Genomic DNA, 16,978 nt, shown 5'->3' on the forward strand with positions numbered 1-16,978 from the left:
GTTTCTGTGGTGATGTCATGACATCATGTTTGTGTGGTGATAGCATGACATCATAATGTTTGTGAGATGGTATCATGACAGTGATGTCATGACATCATAATGTTTGTGTGGTGATGTCATGACATCATAATGTTTGTGTAGTGATGTCATGACAATTCGAATAATTTTGCAGCAATTAAAAATATTTTCCACCTTATTACCAGGAAGGTACAACCAGTTGGGAACCAACTGAGGTATTATTTAAACTTTCTCCCTCCCGAGCCTTGCTGAACTTTGTCCCCTTGGAACAAAATTGAACAGCGAGGCGTACCACCGCTTCACTGCCCTGACCTGAATTTCCCTTCCCCCGCACCTGCCGGGAGATTTTGCTCAGGGACGCAGGTGGGTTCCTGCAGCAGGAAAGTGGGCCGGGATCATGGCAGCGGCTGGAGATCCCACCTCAACTCAGTAGGGACAGGAAGAGGGAAATTCAGCCCAACAGCTTTAGTTTCTGTGTGAAACGGTGTCAATCCCTACCTCCGGGATCCCCACCAGCCCTGAGCACTCTCTCCGCTCCTCCAACACTGGCTGACCTCTGATTCCCCACTCCCTCAGCTCCTTCACCCACCTTGCCCTTGCCCTCTGGAACTCAACCTTTCAGCAGCTCCAGTTTGTCACCTCCCTCCCTGGCTTCAAAAATCTTCTCAGGACTTCCTTCTTCGACATGTTCAATCCCCGCCTGACTCCTTTCCTTTTTTTCATTTTCCCCCTTTCATATCTACTCTCTACCCACTGCCCAGTAAAGTGCTCTGAAACATCTCCGTACATAATGTGCGCTATCGGAATACTGTGGTTGTAGAAAACTTTACTATTATCGCATCTCTGAAATTCCCACCCTGAACACCCACACCTTCAAAAGCCTATCACAATCTATCTCTTTGACCACCCTTTCAGTCGTCTCTCCGAGCTCTTCTCCCAACTCTCTGCTCTGATTCCAATCCCGGCTTGTAAAGCGCCTTAAGATGTTTATTCCTTCTCGGGATTTGGACGACCTTGACAAGGCAGTATTTATTGCCCATCCCTGGTTGTCCTGTAGGCATAAAGAGTGTGGGACCGGAATCACATCTAGGCTAGAGATGTTCAATGAGGCGGTCTCTATAACGGGGTGCCAATCTGCAATGCCAGTTTTACGCACGGGCAGCAAGCTTAAAATCTGCCCCAGAGCATTGTGCAATAGCTCAAAGTTCGCTTCCCTTCTGACGGGACCAGATCCTGAGTTTAAAATATATTACAGTTTTACTTGTATTTGGTTAGCATTAGGCAAACAGAAAACTACACCCATTCTAGGATGTGTACAGACTTCGACAGGTGTGTACAGACACTGGGAGTGTAACCATTGGCACAAATTGCACTTACTCATTTCAAACAATGGGTGTGAATGCAGGAATTGTGGAATAAAGTTATATTAAAGCTGTAATAAAGTAATAATAATGTTTAATAAAGTTATAATAACATTATAATAAAGTTAGAATTAGGATTTCTGGTTTTTAAACTAAATCCATAAAACTCCCTCGACCCACACTCATCCCAGTCGAAACATTTTGGATATTGGTGTTTGCCAATACCAAGGGCTAAAAATGCCTTTTCTGCTCTCCCGGGATCCAATATCGACCCCAGTGCCCGGCCTTCAGTCCAATAATCATAGGCACAGTTCCATGATTTGCGCTTCCGGTGTGCACCGGGAGTGTAGGAGGGGAAGTTCTCTCCCTGAGAAATCACTCAGTGGGATGGTTCCCTCTGTGCGTGATTTTGTACGCCGCCTGATTTTAACCCACCCGGACAGGGGTGGGGGGAGGGTGGGGATAAGATTAGTTACGATGGTGGAGGAGTTCAAATCGCCCAAGTTCCCTTATCCTCATCGACTTTGGAGCCGCTGCAGGCAGGCAGGCAGGGGCCTAATATCGGGCCCGACGACGACACTCTTAGTCTCGGCCTACAGGGGGCCCGCATGGGGCCAACCCCGACAGCCAAACCACGGCGGGAATGGTCAGAAGAGGCCAAGCGCAGTTAAAACTTTTCTTACCTTTACAAAACACTGGTCAGGCCTCAAGCTGGAGCATTGTGTTCAATCCTGGGCACCGCACTTTAGGAAGGATGTCAAGGCCTTAGAGAGGGTGCAGAAGAGATTTACCTGCATGGTACCAGGGATGAGGGACTTCAGTTATATAGACAGACGAAGAAGCTGGGATTGTTCTCCTTAGAGCAGAGAAGGTTAACGGAAGATTTGAGAGAGGTGTTCAAAATCAGGAACGATTTTGACAGAGTAAATAAGGAGAAACTGTTTCCAGTGGCAGAAGGGTCGGTAACCAGAGGACACAGATTCAAGGTGATCGGCGAAAGAGCCAGAGGCGACATGAGGAAACATTTTTTTACACAGCGAGTTGTAATGATGTGGACTGCACTGCCTGAAAGGCCGGTGGACGAAGATTCAATAGTAGCTTTCAAAAGGGAATTGGATAAATACTTGAAGGGAAAAAATTTACAGGGCTCTGGAGGAAAGAGCAGGGGGGAGTGGGACTAATTGGATAGTTCAGCACAGGCACGATGGGCCGAATGGCCTCCTTCTGTGCAGTACCATACTATATGAAATACTTGTGGGCCAGGAGGAGCAGGAGTGTTTCCCTGCCCTGGGCCCCGCCAAGAGCCCTAGGGCCTCCCCAGCCCCGGCCATGCCTCTCCTCGTGCCCCCTTCTCCCCCCAACCTCAGCGAACCCTGGCAGTGTCCGACTCCCACCCCAATTCCCGCTCCTGATGACATTGTTATTTTACCAGAAGCTGGAATTTCATAAATGCCAAAAGAAATCGAATAGTTGGAAATACAAGCATGGTCTCCTGGATACTTCAGATTTCACCTCAGACAATCTGAATAAAGTGCACACCAGAGAGCAGCTTCTCCAAACCTCCCTTGTAAATCAGGTCTCTGATGCTAAGGGTCAGATTTGTGGCTCTGCTTAGCTCCAGGGCCTGAATGACCCCCTTGTGTCTCGGTTGACTGGAACTGGACTCGGTATTATAGTAAGGAGAAGCTGTTTCCGGTGACAGGAGGGGTCAGTAACCAGAGGACACAGATTTAGGGTCATCGGCAAAAGAACCAGAGGGGAGATTAGGAGAAATTTGCTTACGCAGCGAGTTGTTATGATCTGGAATGCACTGCCTGAAAGGGCGGTGGAAGCAGATTCAATAGTAACTTTCAAAAGGGAATTGGATAAATACTTGAAGGAAAACATTTTAAGGCCAAGGGGAAAGAGCAGGGGAGTGGGACTAATTGGATAACTCTTTCAAAGGCCGGCACAGGCATGATGGGCTGAAAGGCCTCCTTCCATGCTGTATCATTCTATGATTGTATGAGCAATCGGACTATAATCCAACCAGAGTGCTGTGCAGTTTAAACGTGACCTCCTCCCACCTGTACTGCACGCACTTCAAGGCTATATTTGCAGGTTTGAGCTCGCTGAGTGCATGGTTGACAGCTTTAAGAAGGCGGCCCAGCAGCATTATTCAACGTGGTTCCACTGAGTCTCGAGTCCAGCTTTGGCCGTCACACATCCGATCTTGCAGGAAGCGCAGTCAACAAGTTAGTGCTCTCCTGGGATGGTGCTCAGCCCTCAATTAACGCACTCAAAAAACAAGGTTCTCCTCAAAATATTTAATGGACCATAAATGCAGTGACAAGACTCTCTGGCTTTTTGTGGGATGCTTTTGTTTTATTGATCAGTACAGTTACATCTTAGTACAGGCACGCAGCTTATTTTGTTCCCCCCCGGTAATAGGTGAGCTCCTCCTGGCCTAGTGTTGGATTCGGCGGATGGACTGCATCTGGTTGGTATGGGCCTGGGTGCTGTACTCATTGTAGTTCTTGAACTCACCGTTGTGCCTGTCTCTCTCAAGGATGTACTGGTAGCCCCTGTATCCTGGGTACTGGTAGGCAACCCACCTGTAACAACAGCAACAACAACTTGCATTTATATAGCGCCTTCAACATAGTAAAACACCCCAAGGTGCTTCACAAGAGCATTCTCAGACAAAATTTGACACCGAACCACATAAAGAGATATTAGGGAAGCTTGGTCAAAGAGGTAGGTCTTAAGGAGCGTCTTAAAGGAGGAGAGAGAGGTAGAGAGGCGGAGAGGTTTAGGGAGGGAATTCCAGAGCACAGGGCCTATTCAACTGAAGGCACTGCCGCCAATGGTGGAGCGAAGGAAATGAGGGATGTGCAAGAGGCCAGAGTTGGAGGAATGCAGAGTTCTTGGAGGCTTGTAGGGCTGGAAGAGGTAACAGAAATAGGCAGGGGTGAGGCCATGGAGGGATTGGAACATAAGGATGAGAATTTAAAATTGGAGTCATTGGGGGGACAGGGAGCCGCCAATTAATTATTCTCATCCCCTTAATCTTCCTCCTCCTTGCATCCTAACTCTGTTGAAATCAAAACTCATTGGGCCAACGGTACTTTTGGATATGATAGGGGCAGCAGGACAAGAGTTTGGTGGCTCAGGGTGATCAGTAGTGTCTGTGGTACTAGACTAGCAACTGAGTGATTGTGAGTTCAAAATCCCAGCGCACAACTTGTGAAATTAAATTCAATAAATTATATATCCTGGACTATCATAAAAGCCCAACAGATCCACGAATGCCCTGGTCAGGCCTACATTTCCCATGATGGTCTCTGAAATGGCCTAGCAAGCTGCTCAGTTGTATAAGAGTAACCAAGGATGGGCAATAAATGTGGTCTTGCCAGCATTGCTCACATCCCAAGAACAAATTAAAACTAAGGTTCGTGAAGGGCAAATTTAGGGCAAATGTCAAGGGGGTACTTCTTTATACAGAGAGTGATGAAAGGCTTGAATGAATTGCCAAGAAGGGAGGTTGTGGCTACGACACTGGACTCATGTAAGAAAGAGGTAAACACTGTCATTGGGGAATGGTCGGTTTGGCATTGTGGAAGGGTGAGGCTGAAGGGGCTTCTTCATCTGACCGTAACTTGTAATCTTGTGATCTCCTCATGTCCCAGCACTTCAGGACTGTGGAACTCCTTACCTCCCCTCAATCTCCCATTCCTTCTACAAACTGTAGACGTTACAAACCCAAACTTTCGAATTAAAAAAATAAGATGAAAATCACCCACTGGAAAATTGTACGGCGTTCCAAAAACGCCCAGCTCACCCCGGATCAAAGTCTAAAGCCAGTTGCGCAAAGTTATTGTCACCAGACCATTAACGGGAAGATCTGGGAAGTACTCCCAGTGGAATTTTAACCTCTGGAATACCATCAGCTCCATGGAATTCAGCTAATAGAACACGCAGTAAAAAATTCCACTGCAGTGCTGCCAGTACATGACTAGAGCGCCTATCTTGAGGTAGCGGAACCACAGTCCCAGACTTTCCGTCCATTAATATTCACGAACTTGTGGTGTGCAATTTCGCAATGCGACCTCCCAGGCGTGTGCTGGAGTGCAGAAGCAGAATTTTCACCCCAAATAAGTCGTTCTGGCCCTTTTTCTCCAGTTTTCCTCGCCTGAAGCCGCTAACTCCTGCTGGACTGGAAGCACGTGTAGGCCAGAGTTGATCCAGTAGGGCTTCTGCACAATATGGCAGCTTTCTTGGTTGTTATTTTTTTTCCTCTGGTGTGCCAGCCCAAGAACGACCAGATTTATTGAATTCAGTTTCATGGTTTGCCATGGTGGGAGATTAGAACATGTGACCACTGGTTGCAAGTATAGTACAATGACCACTACCCTAGTGTACCCATTTAGAAAGCTGGGTGCCAACCGCATACTTCTACTTGAGTCTGTCAAGAACCCATTGCCACTTGGGTCTAAACTAGGTGTCAGCCATGGCTCAGTGGGTCGCACTCTGGCCTCTGAGATAGTAGGTCAGGGGTCAAGTCCCACTCCAAGAGACTTCAGTACAAAATCTAGGCTGTTATTCCCAGTGCGGTACTGAGGGAGTGCTGCACAGTCAGAGGTGCTGTCTTTTGGAGGCCCTATCTGTCCTCTCAGGTGGGTGTAAAAGTTCCCATGGCACTATTTGAAGTAGAGCAGGGGAGTTCTTCCCAGTGTCCTGAGCCAATATTTATCCCTCAACCAATATCACTAAAAACAGATTATCCAGTCATTATCATGATGCTGTTTGTGGGACCTTGCTGTGCGCAAATTGGCTGCCGTGTTTCCTACATTACAACAGTGACTACACTTCAAAAAGTACTTCATTGGTTGTGGGATGTTCTGAGGTCATGAAAGGTGCTCTACAGTCTTTCTTTTTCATATTTTCGATGTTAAAAATGGAAACTCTAGGCCCACATATGTCTTTCTGGTGTAACCTCCGCATGACCTCAGTAGGTTTGTACACCACTTTCCTAGTTATATGTCCCAGTATTTTATCATTTTCTGGTTGCCTCGCCACATTGTCCAGACATTGACAGTGACGAGCCCAGAGTTACTCCCTTTTTGAGTCTAATTCTATTCCATTCATTTTATACTGATGTCACACATTATTTTGCCCAATGTGCAATACTTTACATCAAACTCCTGGCGTGCTTTCCTTCGGGGGAACGCATGTGCACCTACGCAGAAGGACATCGCCAGCAAGACCAATGGTTACTTACGCTCCAGAGTTGACCTTGATGGAAGCAACTTCCTTGTTACACCAGCCCATGGCCTGCAGAGAAGGGTAATCGTCACACAGCTCAAACTTGCGGCCTTGGAAGTTCTCATTTTCGTACAGGGTGATCTTACTGTCACTGTGGTTCTGGGAACAGAGAGAGAAAGCGGCTGCAATGTAAATCTGTAATATACATCAACTCAAGTCTTCAGAGAGTCCACAGCTGCAAGGTGCTAACCTCATAACTTTCTGATGTGGAGCTTGTTCATTTTTACAATTTAATCCTAAATGTAACACATTCCAGCCCATGCGTTATTGTACATGTAACACATTTCAGTCTGTGTGTAATCCTGTGCATAAACCACCCCAATCCTTGCATATCCTGTGCATAACACGCCCCAGTCCATGCATTATCCTGTGTGTAACACACCCCAGTCCATACATTATGCTGTGTATAACACACCTCAGTCCATGCATTAACCTGTGTATAACACACCCCAGTCCATGCATTATCCTGTGTATAACACACCCCAGTCCATACATTATCCTGTGTATAACATATCCCAGTCCATGCATTATCCTGTGTATAACATATCCCAGTCCATGCATTATCCTGTGTATAACACATCCCAGTCCATGCATTATACTGTGTGTAACATACCCCAGTCCATGCATTATCCTGTGTGTAACATACACCAGTCATGAGTTTTCCCTTATGTAATGCACCTCAGCCTGTGTACTGTCTCTATGTGTAACACACTCCAGCATGTATGTAATCCTTTCTATGGGGGGGGGGGGGTGATGGGTGGAGGGCGATCTGCACACTAAGTGTAAGGAAATAGTAACTTGTTTCTTTATGATCGAGCTTCCAATTCCATTCTATGTAGCACACAGAGGAAACATTACCTCAATTTGATAGTAGCAGGCTTGGAGTTACAGAGCTGACATACAAGCGGAGAGAAAGAGTTAAAGATTGCGAGGAACTTACAGCGCATTTGATGGGGCGGAAGGAGAGCAGGTGCTCTGTCCTGTAGCCACTGTTTCCACTCCAGGCATCCCAGCGTGGGTAATCACCCTTCTCCAGAATGAACTGCTGTCCCTGGAACTCTGGATACTCATAACCCGCCCAGCTGCAAGTGAGACAGGAAGAGAAGATAGTCAGTGGCTTTCCATGCTAAACAGATATATGACCTTGATATACCACAGCCTCTGATTACGTACGGCTCACCTCTCCTCCCCACCCCGTCCCCCCTTTTTTCTCCCCATCTCTCCTGGAGGTGCCAACTCATGTTGGAGTACCAGTTCCGTGGCTGCGCCACTCGTACCAAGACCGACCCCAGAGGAAGTTCTTCACTCGCGAGCTTAGACAGTGAGTATCAGCGGGCTATTTGGCTACGTGGAGCAGTGCGGCCGAGCCCGATGCTGTCTTCAACTGACATCCGCCCACCCGCACTCTCCAGCAGTTCATCAGACGTCGGTCAGGCGCAGGAAACCTGTCCGACCTTTCCCCTCTCCTCACCCACGAACTCTGCCCCCAGATGGTGTTGGTGCCTGGACTTCTCTGCCTTGCACGTAGCAAGTCAAATGCAGGCTTTGCCATCCTTTGGTTCACTTGGTAAAGAAAGAAAGAACTTCCATTTATACAGTGCCTTTCACGACCTCAGGATGTCCCAAAGCGCTTTACAGGCAATGAACTACTTTATAATGTGTGATCATTGTTGTAGGAAGTGCAACAGTGAAAGGCACTATATAAATGCAAGGCTTTTTTTTTGGAAGGCCACTTCAGAGTGTCTTAAAAGTCAGCTATATATTGCGGATTAGAGTTATGTATAGGCTGGGCTCCCTTCCTGAAGCTTTTATGAATATTTTTTCTGGTGCCAACCTAAAAGTGATCAGATTTATTGAACTCAATTTCACAAATTAGCCAGATATGTTTCATGAACTCACAACCTCTGAGATGCCAGTCCAGTATCCTAAGCACTACACTACCCTACCCGTATGGTTCATTGAGAGTTGGATGGGGGAATACTCTTCCACAGCACGTGTTTGGGGAGCGTTAGTCTGTATCTAACTACGCCACATACCTGACCTGGGAATGCTGTAGTGGAAAGTGCTCCATTCGCCAGCACTGACATCCCTCACCTCGATGAGCACGCAGTTCACAACAACTTGCATCTGTATAGCGCCTGTAACTTGGTAAAATGTGCCAAGGCGCTTCACAGGAGCGTTATCAAACAAGATTTGACACCGAGAGACGTAAGGAGATATTAGGACAGGTGATCAAAAGCTCGGTCAAACAGGTAGGTTTTAAGGAACGTCTCAGAGGAGGAGAGGTAGGGGGGGTTTAGGGAGGGAATTCCAGAGCTTAGGGCCGAGGCAGCTGAAGGCACGGCCGCCAATAGAGGGGCGATGAAAATTGGCGATGCGCAAGAAGCCAGAATTGAAGGAGAGCGGAGATCTCAGAGGGTTGTAGGGCTGGAGGAGGTTACAGGTTACAGAGATAGGGAGGTGGGGAGGACATGGAGGGATTTGAAAACAAGGATGAGAATTTTAAAATCGAGGCGTTGCCGGACCGGGAGCCAATGTAGGTCAGCGAGGCACAGGGGGTGATGGTGCGAGTTAGAAATCGGAGCAGCAGAGTTTTGGATGAGTTCAAGTTTACGGACGGTGGACGATGGGAGGCCGGCCGGGAGGCCATTGGAATAGTCAAGCCTGGAGGTAACCAAGACATGCATGAGCCCTAGGATCGAGCCACCAATCAAAATCTAGCTCCTCTACTCTTTACCAATGGTTGAGATCATTAGTTTGTGAGATGGGGGGGGGGGTTAATGTTTGGATACTTACGGTCCACATTCCACCTTGATGGAGCGGATCTTGTTGAATCCCCGCTCCATGATGTTGGGACATTCCAGCATAAACTCACACCGTTTTCCCTGGAAGTTTTGCTCTTCCCAGACAGTGACTTTCCACTGTCCCATGATATCCATAGGTTGGGTTGTCATCTTGAATTTTTGTACTGCGCCTTCTGTAACTGCAAGAAGAAGAAGCAAAATATCATTAGCGCCAAAAAAAAAAGAACAAGCGGCCCAGTTGCTCAGTGGATTAAATGCACTGCCAAGTCAGAAGGCCGTGGGTTCCAGCCCCACTCCAGGGACTTCAGCAAAAATCTAGGCTGACACTACGGTGCAGTACTGAGGAAGTGCTGCACTGTCAGAGGAGCCGTCCTTCCGATGAGACGTTAAACTGAGGCCCCATCTGCCCTCTCAGGTACACTTAAAAGATCCCATGGCACTATTCAAAGAAGAGCAGCGGAGTTCTCCCTGGTGTCCTGGCCAATATTTATCCCTCAACCAACATCAATAAAACAGATTACCTGGTCATTATCTCATTGCTGTTTGGGGGAGCTTGCTGTGCACAAATTGGCTGCCGCATTTCCTACATTACAACAGTGACTACACTTCAAAAGTAACTTTTGTAAAGTGCTTTTGGACATCCTGACATCGTGAAAGGCGCTCTATAAATGCAAGTTCTTTCTTTCTTTCTTTCTTTTATTGGCGGCCATGCCATCAGCCCTACGCTCTGGAACTTCCTCCCTAAACCCCTCCACCTCTCCACCTCCCTCTCCTGATGTGGAACTGAGCCATACAGGCTACAAGGTTCGATGTTTGATTCAAACTTGAGTTGAGTTAGTTGATATCACTTGAAGCTGGAGCTGCTTGCCTCAACCCCCCTAAGTTATGAAGGGGGGAAAAAACATTGGCCAGGGTTCCAGCTCCTCACCGCTATCTGGACGGAAACCATGACCCTGAATTTCCGCAGGGCTACCACGGGTCTTCTGCCCTAACTTTGGCGTGAGACTGGCGGAAACCCCAGTGTAAACATCCATTTTCAACCGTTTAGACCATTCCTCTGGGGGCATGGGGGTGGGGGGGCTGCCTACCGAGTCTGCTGACAAACTTATGGAAGGAGACTGGGGATCAGGAGAACCTCCATGGAATTGCAAGGCCTGCGTGTGTGTGTGTGTGTGTGTGTGTGTGTGTATAGATATGGGACAAGGAGGGATTGTGCTGGACTGTGACATTCTCCACAGTCAAGTAGCCACCGAGCAAGGCTGGAACTTGTTCAACCATTCCCCCAGCAGGAGGCGATAGCTCTTAGGAGAGGGAGGAAAAGGAGAGAAGATTGGGAGAAATTGACTCTGGGTAGTGCCTGTGGAGTCTCATCAAAAGGGGTATTGCGATCAGCAAATAAGGCAAGTAAACACCATCCAGACACAAGGGGATAGACAGTCAGCTCACTGGGATCACCCTGACACAAGGGGATAGACAGTCAGCTCACTGGGATCACCCAGACACAAGGGGATAGACAGTCAGTTCACTGGGATCACCCTGACACAAGGGGATAGACAGTCAGCTCACTGGGATCACCCTGACACACGGGGATAGGCAGTCAGCTCATTGGGTTCACCCAGACACAAGGGGATAGACAGTCAGTTCACTGGGTTCACCCAGACACAAGGGGATAGACAGTCAGCTCACTGGGATCACCCTGACACAAGGGGATAGACAGTCAGCTCACTGGGATCACCCTGACACAAGGGGATAGGCAGTCAGCTCACTTGAATCACCCAGACACAAGGGGATAGACAGTCAGCTCACTGGGATCAGACTCTCTACCATCAATCATCTCTGTTATATTCGCAGTTATTACAGCTTTATTTCTGATTCAAATACAGCATAATTGGTATGCTGGGTATGCAGCAGCGTTTGGTCATAAATCTCTCCCCTCTCTATCCCATTCTATCACTCTCTATCCTTTTTCTGTCTAATAGCACTCTCTCCCACCCTTTCACTTGCTCTGTCTTTCTCTCTAACCCTTTCTACCACTTTCTTCTCCCCTCTCTCTAATCACACACTTCTATCACTTCCATTGTTTCTCTCTAACTGTCTATCACACTCTCTCCCTTGTCTCTCTTTCTCCGTTTCTCTCTCTAACCCTTTGTATCACTCCCTCATTTTTGTCTGCTTCTCATCCTTTCTATTATTATTGTCTCTCTCTCTAACCATTTCTACCATTCGCTTTCCCCAGTTCTCTCAATTTTATTCTATTTTTTTCTACCACGTTCTCCCCCTTTCTCTGTCACTCTCATTCTTTATCTCTATCCCTCTCTTTTTCTATTGCCCTCTCCCATAATTTTCTAACACCTTCTCCTCCTTTCTCTATCACCCTCTTCCACCTTTTCCATCACCGCCTCCTCGTCCTCTGTCGCCCTCTCCCACCCATTTCCTCACTCTAGTTCTTTAAAGTCCCTACACCTTACGAGACGCTCCTGATACGTTGAGATATGGGTGTTTGGAAGAGTCAGCACACAATGCTGAGAATTTATGCACAGTACAGTCTGGAGATAAAACTGAACGACGCGGTAAATATCAAAGATACTACAATCTGCTGTCACCAGGATCAGTCTTCTAATATTGACCTTCCCTTTGGTTTTTTACCCCTCCCCTATCTCCTATAGGTGTTAGCACTTCGTCAGGGTCCAGTTCCATGGCTCAAGGCAGCTCTTTGCTTTCCTCAGCCAAGAGAGGTCCACGTGCGAGCCTAGACTGGGAGCTGTGCAGATCATGGTGAGCACCAGAGCCAAGCCCAATCCCATCCTCACGCTGCATCCAACCCAACAGGGCGGGTCAGAAGCAGGAACGCAGAATGATATTTTCCACCCCTCTCTAACTCAGGGGCACTGAAGACAATTGAAGCATCATAACTGCACCCCTCAGTAAGAGAGTCTGTTTGAGCACAGACCAGGGATCGGACCTGGTACTTTCATATCTGTATAGATGAGTCTCACACCATCCGGCTCACTTAACCACTAAACCATTAGGGGAACCCCAACAGAAAGAAAGACTTGCATTTATATAGCACCTTTCATGACGTCAGGACATCCCAAACGCTTCACAGCCAATGAAATACTTTCACAGCAAGCTCCCACGAACAGCAATGAGATAATGACCAGATATCTTTTTTTTAGCGGTGCTGGTTGAGGGATAAACATTGGCCAGGACACCAGGAATAATTCCCCTACACTTCTTTGACTGGTGCCATGGGATCGTCTACATCCACTTGAGAGGGCAGACGGGGTCCTCGGTTTAACGTCTCATCCGAAAGACGGCACCTCCGACAGTGCGGCACTCCCTCAGTACTGCACTGAAGTGTCAGCCTGGATTTGGTGCTCAAGTCTCTGGAGTGGGACTTGAACACACGACCTTCCGACTCAGAGGCGACAGCACTACCCACGGCCGTAACTTATTTTCTTTTTCTAGCTTTAGTCTAAACGCTTAAGTAACTCCCTTGTACATGACGAGGCCCTGACGGGACAGTCGACCGTGCGAGGTACTCACTTGAGTCTGCGGTGGGTAGATCCAACGAGGTTGCTGTGGTGCCAGTCAGGGAGCCAAAGCCTCTTTTATACTCCTGCCTCGCCCCCAGTGTAAGTGCAGAATGGGCATAATCCCTGCAAGCTCAGCAACGCGCTCCGTTGAAAAGGCCCGCGTTAGTCAAAAGCTTTTTGTGCCGAGCCTCGGTGTCCATTGTCAAAAGGATCAGCTTTTTATTCTCTCCGAACTTTGCAACAATAGAAAATGCTGCTTCCACGTTTGACCTCCAGCCAGGTTACAAGAAAAACAGACTGACACAACACTCTAGTCCGACAGCCAATACAATTAGTCACACACCACTTTACAAGTACAATGAGCTGAACATACAGCAGTGATTTAGAGAGATTATACATGTGGAACGTCTCTATCTCTCACTCTCCCTCTCGTCTGTCTTTCTCGGGCGTTACTTCTACACAACAGTGCACTGTCCCAGATGATTACTTTCATCCAGACACTTGGAGTTCTGTCCAATTCGGGTCCAAAGTTCCAAATCAAAAGCCTGCACTAGGCCTAAAACCAAAAGGGCAAATCATATAATCATAGAATCATAGAAAGGTTACAGCACGGAAGGAGGCCATTCGGCAAATCGAGTCCGCGCCGGGTCTATGCAAGAGCAACCCAGCTAGTCCCACTCCCCTGCCCTTTCCCCGTAGCCCTGCAAATTTTTTCCTTTCAAGTACTTATCCAGTCCCCTTTTGAAGGCCATGATTGAATCTGCCTCCACCACCCCCTCGGGCAGTGCATTCCAGATCCTAACCACTCGCTGTGTAAAAAAAGATTTTCCTCATGTCACCTTTGGTTCTTTTGCCAATCACCTTAAATCTATGTCCTCTGGTCCGTGACCCTTCCACCAATGGGAACAGTTTCTCTCTATCTACTCTGTCTAGACCCTTCATGATTTTGGATACCTCTATCAAATCTCCTCTCAACCTTCTCTGTTCCAAGGAGACAACCCCAGCTTCTCCCGTCTATCCATATCCCTCCTCCCTGGAATCATTCTAGTAAATCTCTTCTGCACCATCCCTAAGGCCTTCACATCTTTCCTAAAGTGCAGTGCCCAGAACTGGACACAATACTCCAGTCGTGGCCAAATCAGTGTTTTATAAAGGTTCATCATGACTTCCATACTTTTGTACTCAATGCCTCTATTTATAAAGCCCAGGATCCCGTATGCTTTTTTAACCGCTTTCTCAACCTGCCCTGCCACCTTCAACGATTTGTGCACATATACCCCCAGATCTCTCTATTCCTGTACCCCTTTTAGAGTTGTGCCCTCTAGTTTATATTGCCTCTCCTCGTTCTTCCTACCGAAATGGTCTTTTTTTGTTATTAAGAAGCCTATGTCAAGGCTTATTGTACAAGACACCACCAAAGCTGAAAGGATTAAGAGAGAAGTCAAAATAAATTTAAAAAGAAGGGAAGACATACATTTGTATTGCACCTTTCAAGATCTCAGGACATCCCAAAGCGCTTTACTGCCAATGGAGTATTTTGTTTTGAAGTGTAGTCACTGTTATAATGCAGGAAACAGGGCAGCCAGTTTCAGCAATGTCCCACCATAGGAAATGTCATATTGACTAGATAATCTGTTTTTTAGTGATGTTGGTTGAGGGATAAATATTGGCCAGGACACGGGGAGAACTCCCCTGATCTCCTTCAAAATAGTGCCGTGGGATTTTTTATGTCCACCTGAGGGGGCAGACAGGGTTTAACGTCTCATCCAAAAGACTGCACCTCCGAAAGTGCAGCACTCCCTCAGTACTGCAGTAGAGTGTCAGCCCAGATTATGTGCTCAAGTCTCAGGAGTGGGACTTGAACCCACAACCTTCTGACTCAGAGGCAAGTGTGTCCATGGATGCAAGGACCCTCTTCAGGCAAGGATTAAAATATCAGCACACCTCACATTAAGGGGTGATCTTATAGAAGTCTATAAAATAATGAGGGGCATAGATAAGGTCGATAGTCAAAATCTTTTCCCAAAGGTAGGGGAGTCTATAACGAGGGGGCATAGATTTAAGGTGAGAGGGGAGAGATACAAAAGGGTCCAGAGGGGTCATTTTTTCACTCAAAGGGTGGTGAGTGTCTGGAACGAGCTGCCAGAGGCAGTAGTAGAGGCGGGTACAATTTTGTCTTTTAAAAAGCATTTGGACAGTTACATGGGTAAGATGGGTATAGAGGGATATGGGCCAAGTGCAGGCAATTGGGACTAGCTTAGTGGTATAAACTGGGCGACATGGACATGTTGGGCCGAAGGGCCTGTTTCCATGTTGTAACTTCTATGATTCTATGATTCTATGATTACCTCATAGTGCCATGGGATATTTTACGTCCACCTGAGAGGGCAGACGGGGCTTTGGTTTAACGTCTCATCTGAAAGACAGTGCAGCACTCCCTTAGTACTGCACTGGGACTATCAGCCTTGGATGATGTGCTCAAGTGTATGGAGTTAGGCTTGAAACCATGACCTTCTGACTAAGAGGCAGAAAGAAAAAAAACTGCAGGGCTACGGGGATAGGGCGGGAGAGTGGGACGAGCTGGATTGCTCGTGCATAGAGCCGGCGCGGACTCGATGGGCTGAATGGCCTCCTTCCGTGCTGTAACCTTTCTGTGATTCTATGATTCTAAGAAGTACTTCCACTGAGCCAAGGCTGACACCTAGCTGGACCACTCTTCGGCAGAGGGTGAGTGCTTGCAGAGGCTCAATTCTAGGTTGTGACAGCAAGACCAACGTGTGAAGGCCTGACTAACCATTCATTATGCTGGATGGTTCTTCAGAAGCAGCCCAATCACAGCACGTCATGCTTTACACAGCACTGCAGGAAGAAGGCATGCCAGGGCGATCACCAACCGGCAAATCTTGCTTGGCCGCACCCACCAAGATGCAAGAGGCCACGTTTGAAGGCGGCGTCGCACGGATCTGACAGTGAGAGTGGGGGAAGTGTCCCCACAGGGTTTGGGTCAACTGAACGCCAGATGCAGATGTGTGTCTGCTGCTAACACGTGTTATAGGGCTGGCACAGCCAGTGACAGAGCTTTACCTAGATACAGGGAAACTATTTCCTCTGGTGGGGGAATCCAGAACAAGGGTGGACAATCTTAAAATTAGAGATGGACCTTTCAGGGGTGATGTCAGGGGTGAAGCACTTTTTCACACAAAGGGTAGTGGAAATCTGAAACTCTGTCCCCCCCAAAAAAACTGGGTCAATTGAAATTTTCAAGACTGAGATTTTTGTTAGGCCGGGCACCAATGGATATGGATCAAAGGCAGGTAAATGGAGTTGAGGTACAGATGAGCCACAACCTAATTAAACAGCGGAACAGGCTTGAGGGCTGCATGGCCTACTCCTGTTCCTATGTACCTTCAGCTGTAGCCAGAGAATCACCTGCAATGGCTTCTCTTCCCACTCCTGCACCGTTACCCCTGGAGTCCCCCCAAGGATCTATCCTTGGCCCCCTCCTATTTCTCATCTACATGCTGCCCCTCGATGACATCATCCAAAAACGCAATGTCAGATTCTACGTGTATGCTGACGACACCCAGCTCTACCTCACCACCTCCTCCCTCGACTCCTCCACTGTCTCTCATTTGTCACATTGCTTGTCCGACATCCAGTACTGGATGAGCAAAAATTTCTTCCAACTAAATATTGGGAAGATCAAAGCCATTTTCTTTGGTCCCCACCACAAACTCCGTTCCCTAGCCACCGATTCCATTCCTTTCCCTGGCCATTGTCTGAGGCTGAACAAGACCGTTCACAACCTTGGTGTCCTATTTGACCCTGAGATGAGCTTCCAACCACATATCCGTTCTATCACCAAGATCGCCTACTTCCACCTCCGTAACATCGCCCGTCTCCACCCCTGCCTCAGCTCATCTGCTGCTGAAACCCTCATCCATGCCTTTGTCAC

At 47.7% G+C, this 16,978-nt stretch overlaps 1 protein-coding gene across 1 annotated transcript in view; it reads right to left on the minus strand.

Annotated features, from left to right (window-relative positions):
* Window positions 1-3,732: 3,732 nt before the first annotated feature.
* cryba2a (crystallin, beta A2a) overlaps window positions 3,733-16,978 on the minus strand; it is a 41,014-nt gene continuing 27,768 nt past the window's right edge. Inside the window, exons 2-5 of the mRNA XM_067986757.1 lie at window positions 9,480-9,666; window positions 7,624-7,765; window positions 6,640-6,782; window positions 3,733-3,973 (exon numbers count right to left, since the gene is read on the minus strand). Of these exons, the coding sequence (XP_067842858.1) occupies window positions 3,826-3,973; window positions 6,640-6,782; window positions 7,624-7,765; window positions 9,480-9,637 (591 nt within the window). The 5' untranslated portion in view covers window positions 9,638-9,666 and the 3' untranslated portion in view covers window positions 3,733-3,825. The remainder of the gene's footprint in view (window positions 3,974-6,639; window positions 6,783-7,623; window positions 7,766-9,479; window positions 9,667-16,978) is intronic.

The sequence above is a fragment of the Heptranchias perlo genome, chromosome 7 (genome assembly GCF_035084215.1).
Source record: "Heptranchias perlo isolate sHepPer1 chromosome 7, sHepPer1.hap1, whole genome shotgun sequence".
NCBI classification, from domain to species: Eukaryota; Metazoa; Chordata; class Chondrichthyes; order Hexanchiformes; family Hexanchidae; genus Heptranchias; species Heptranchias perlo.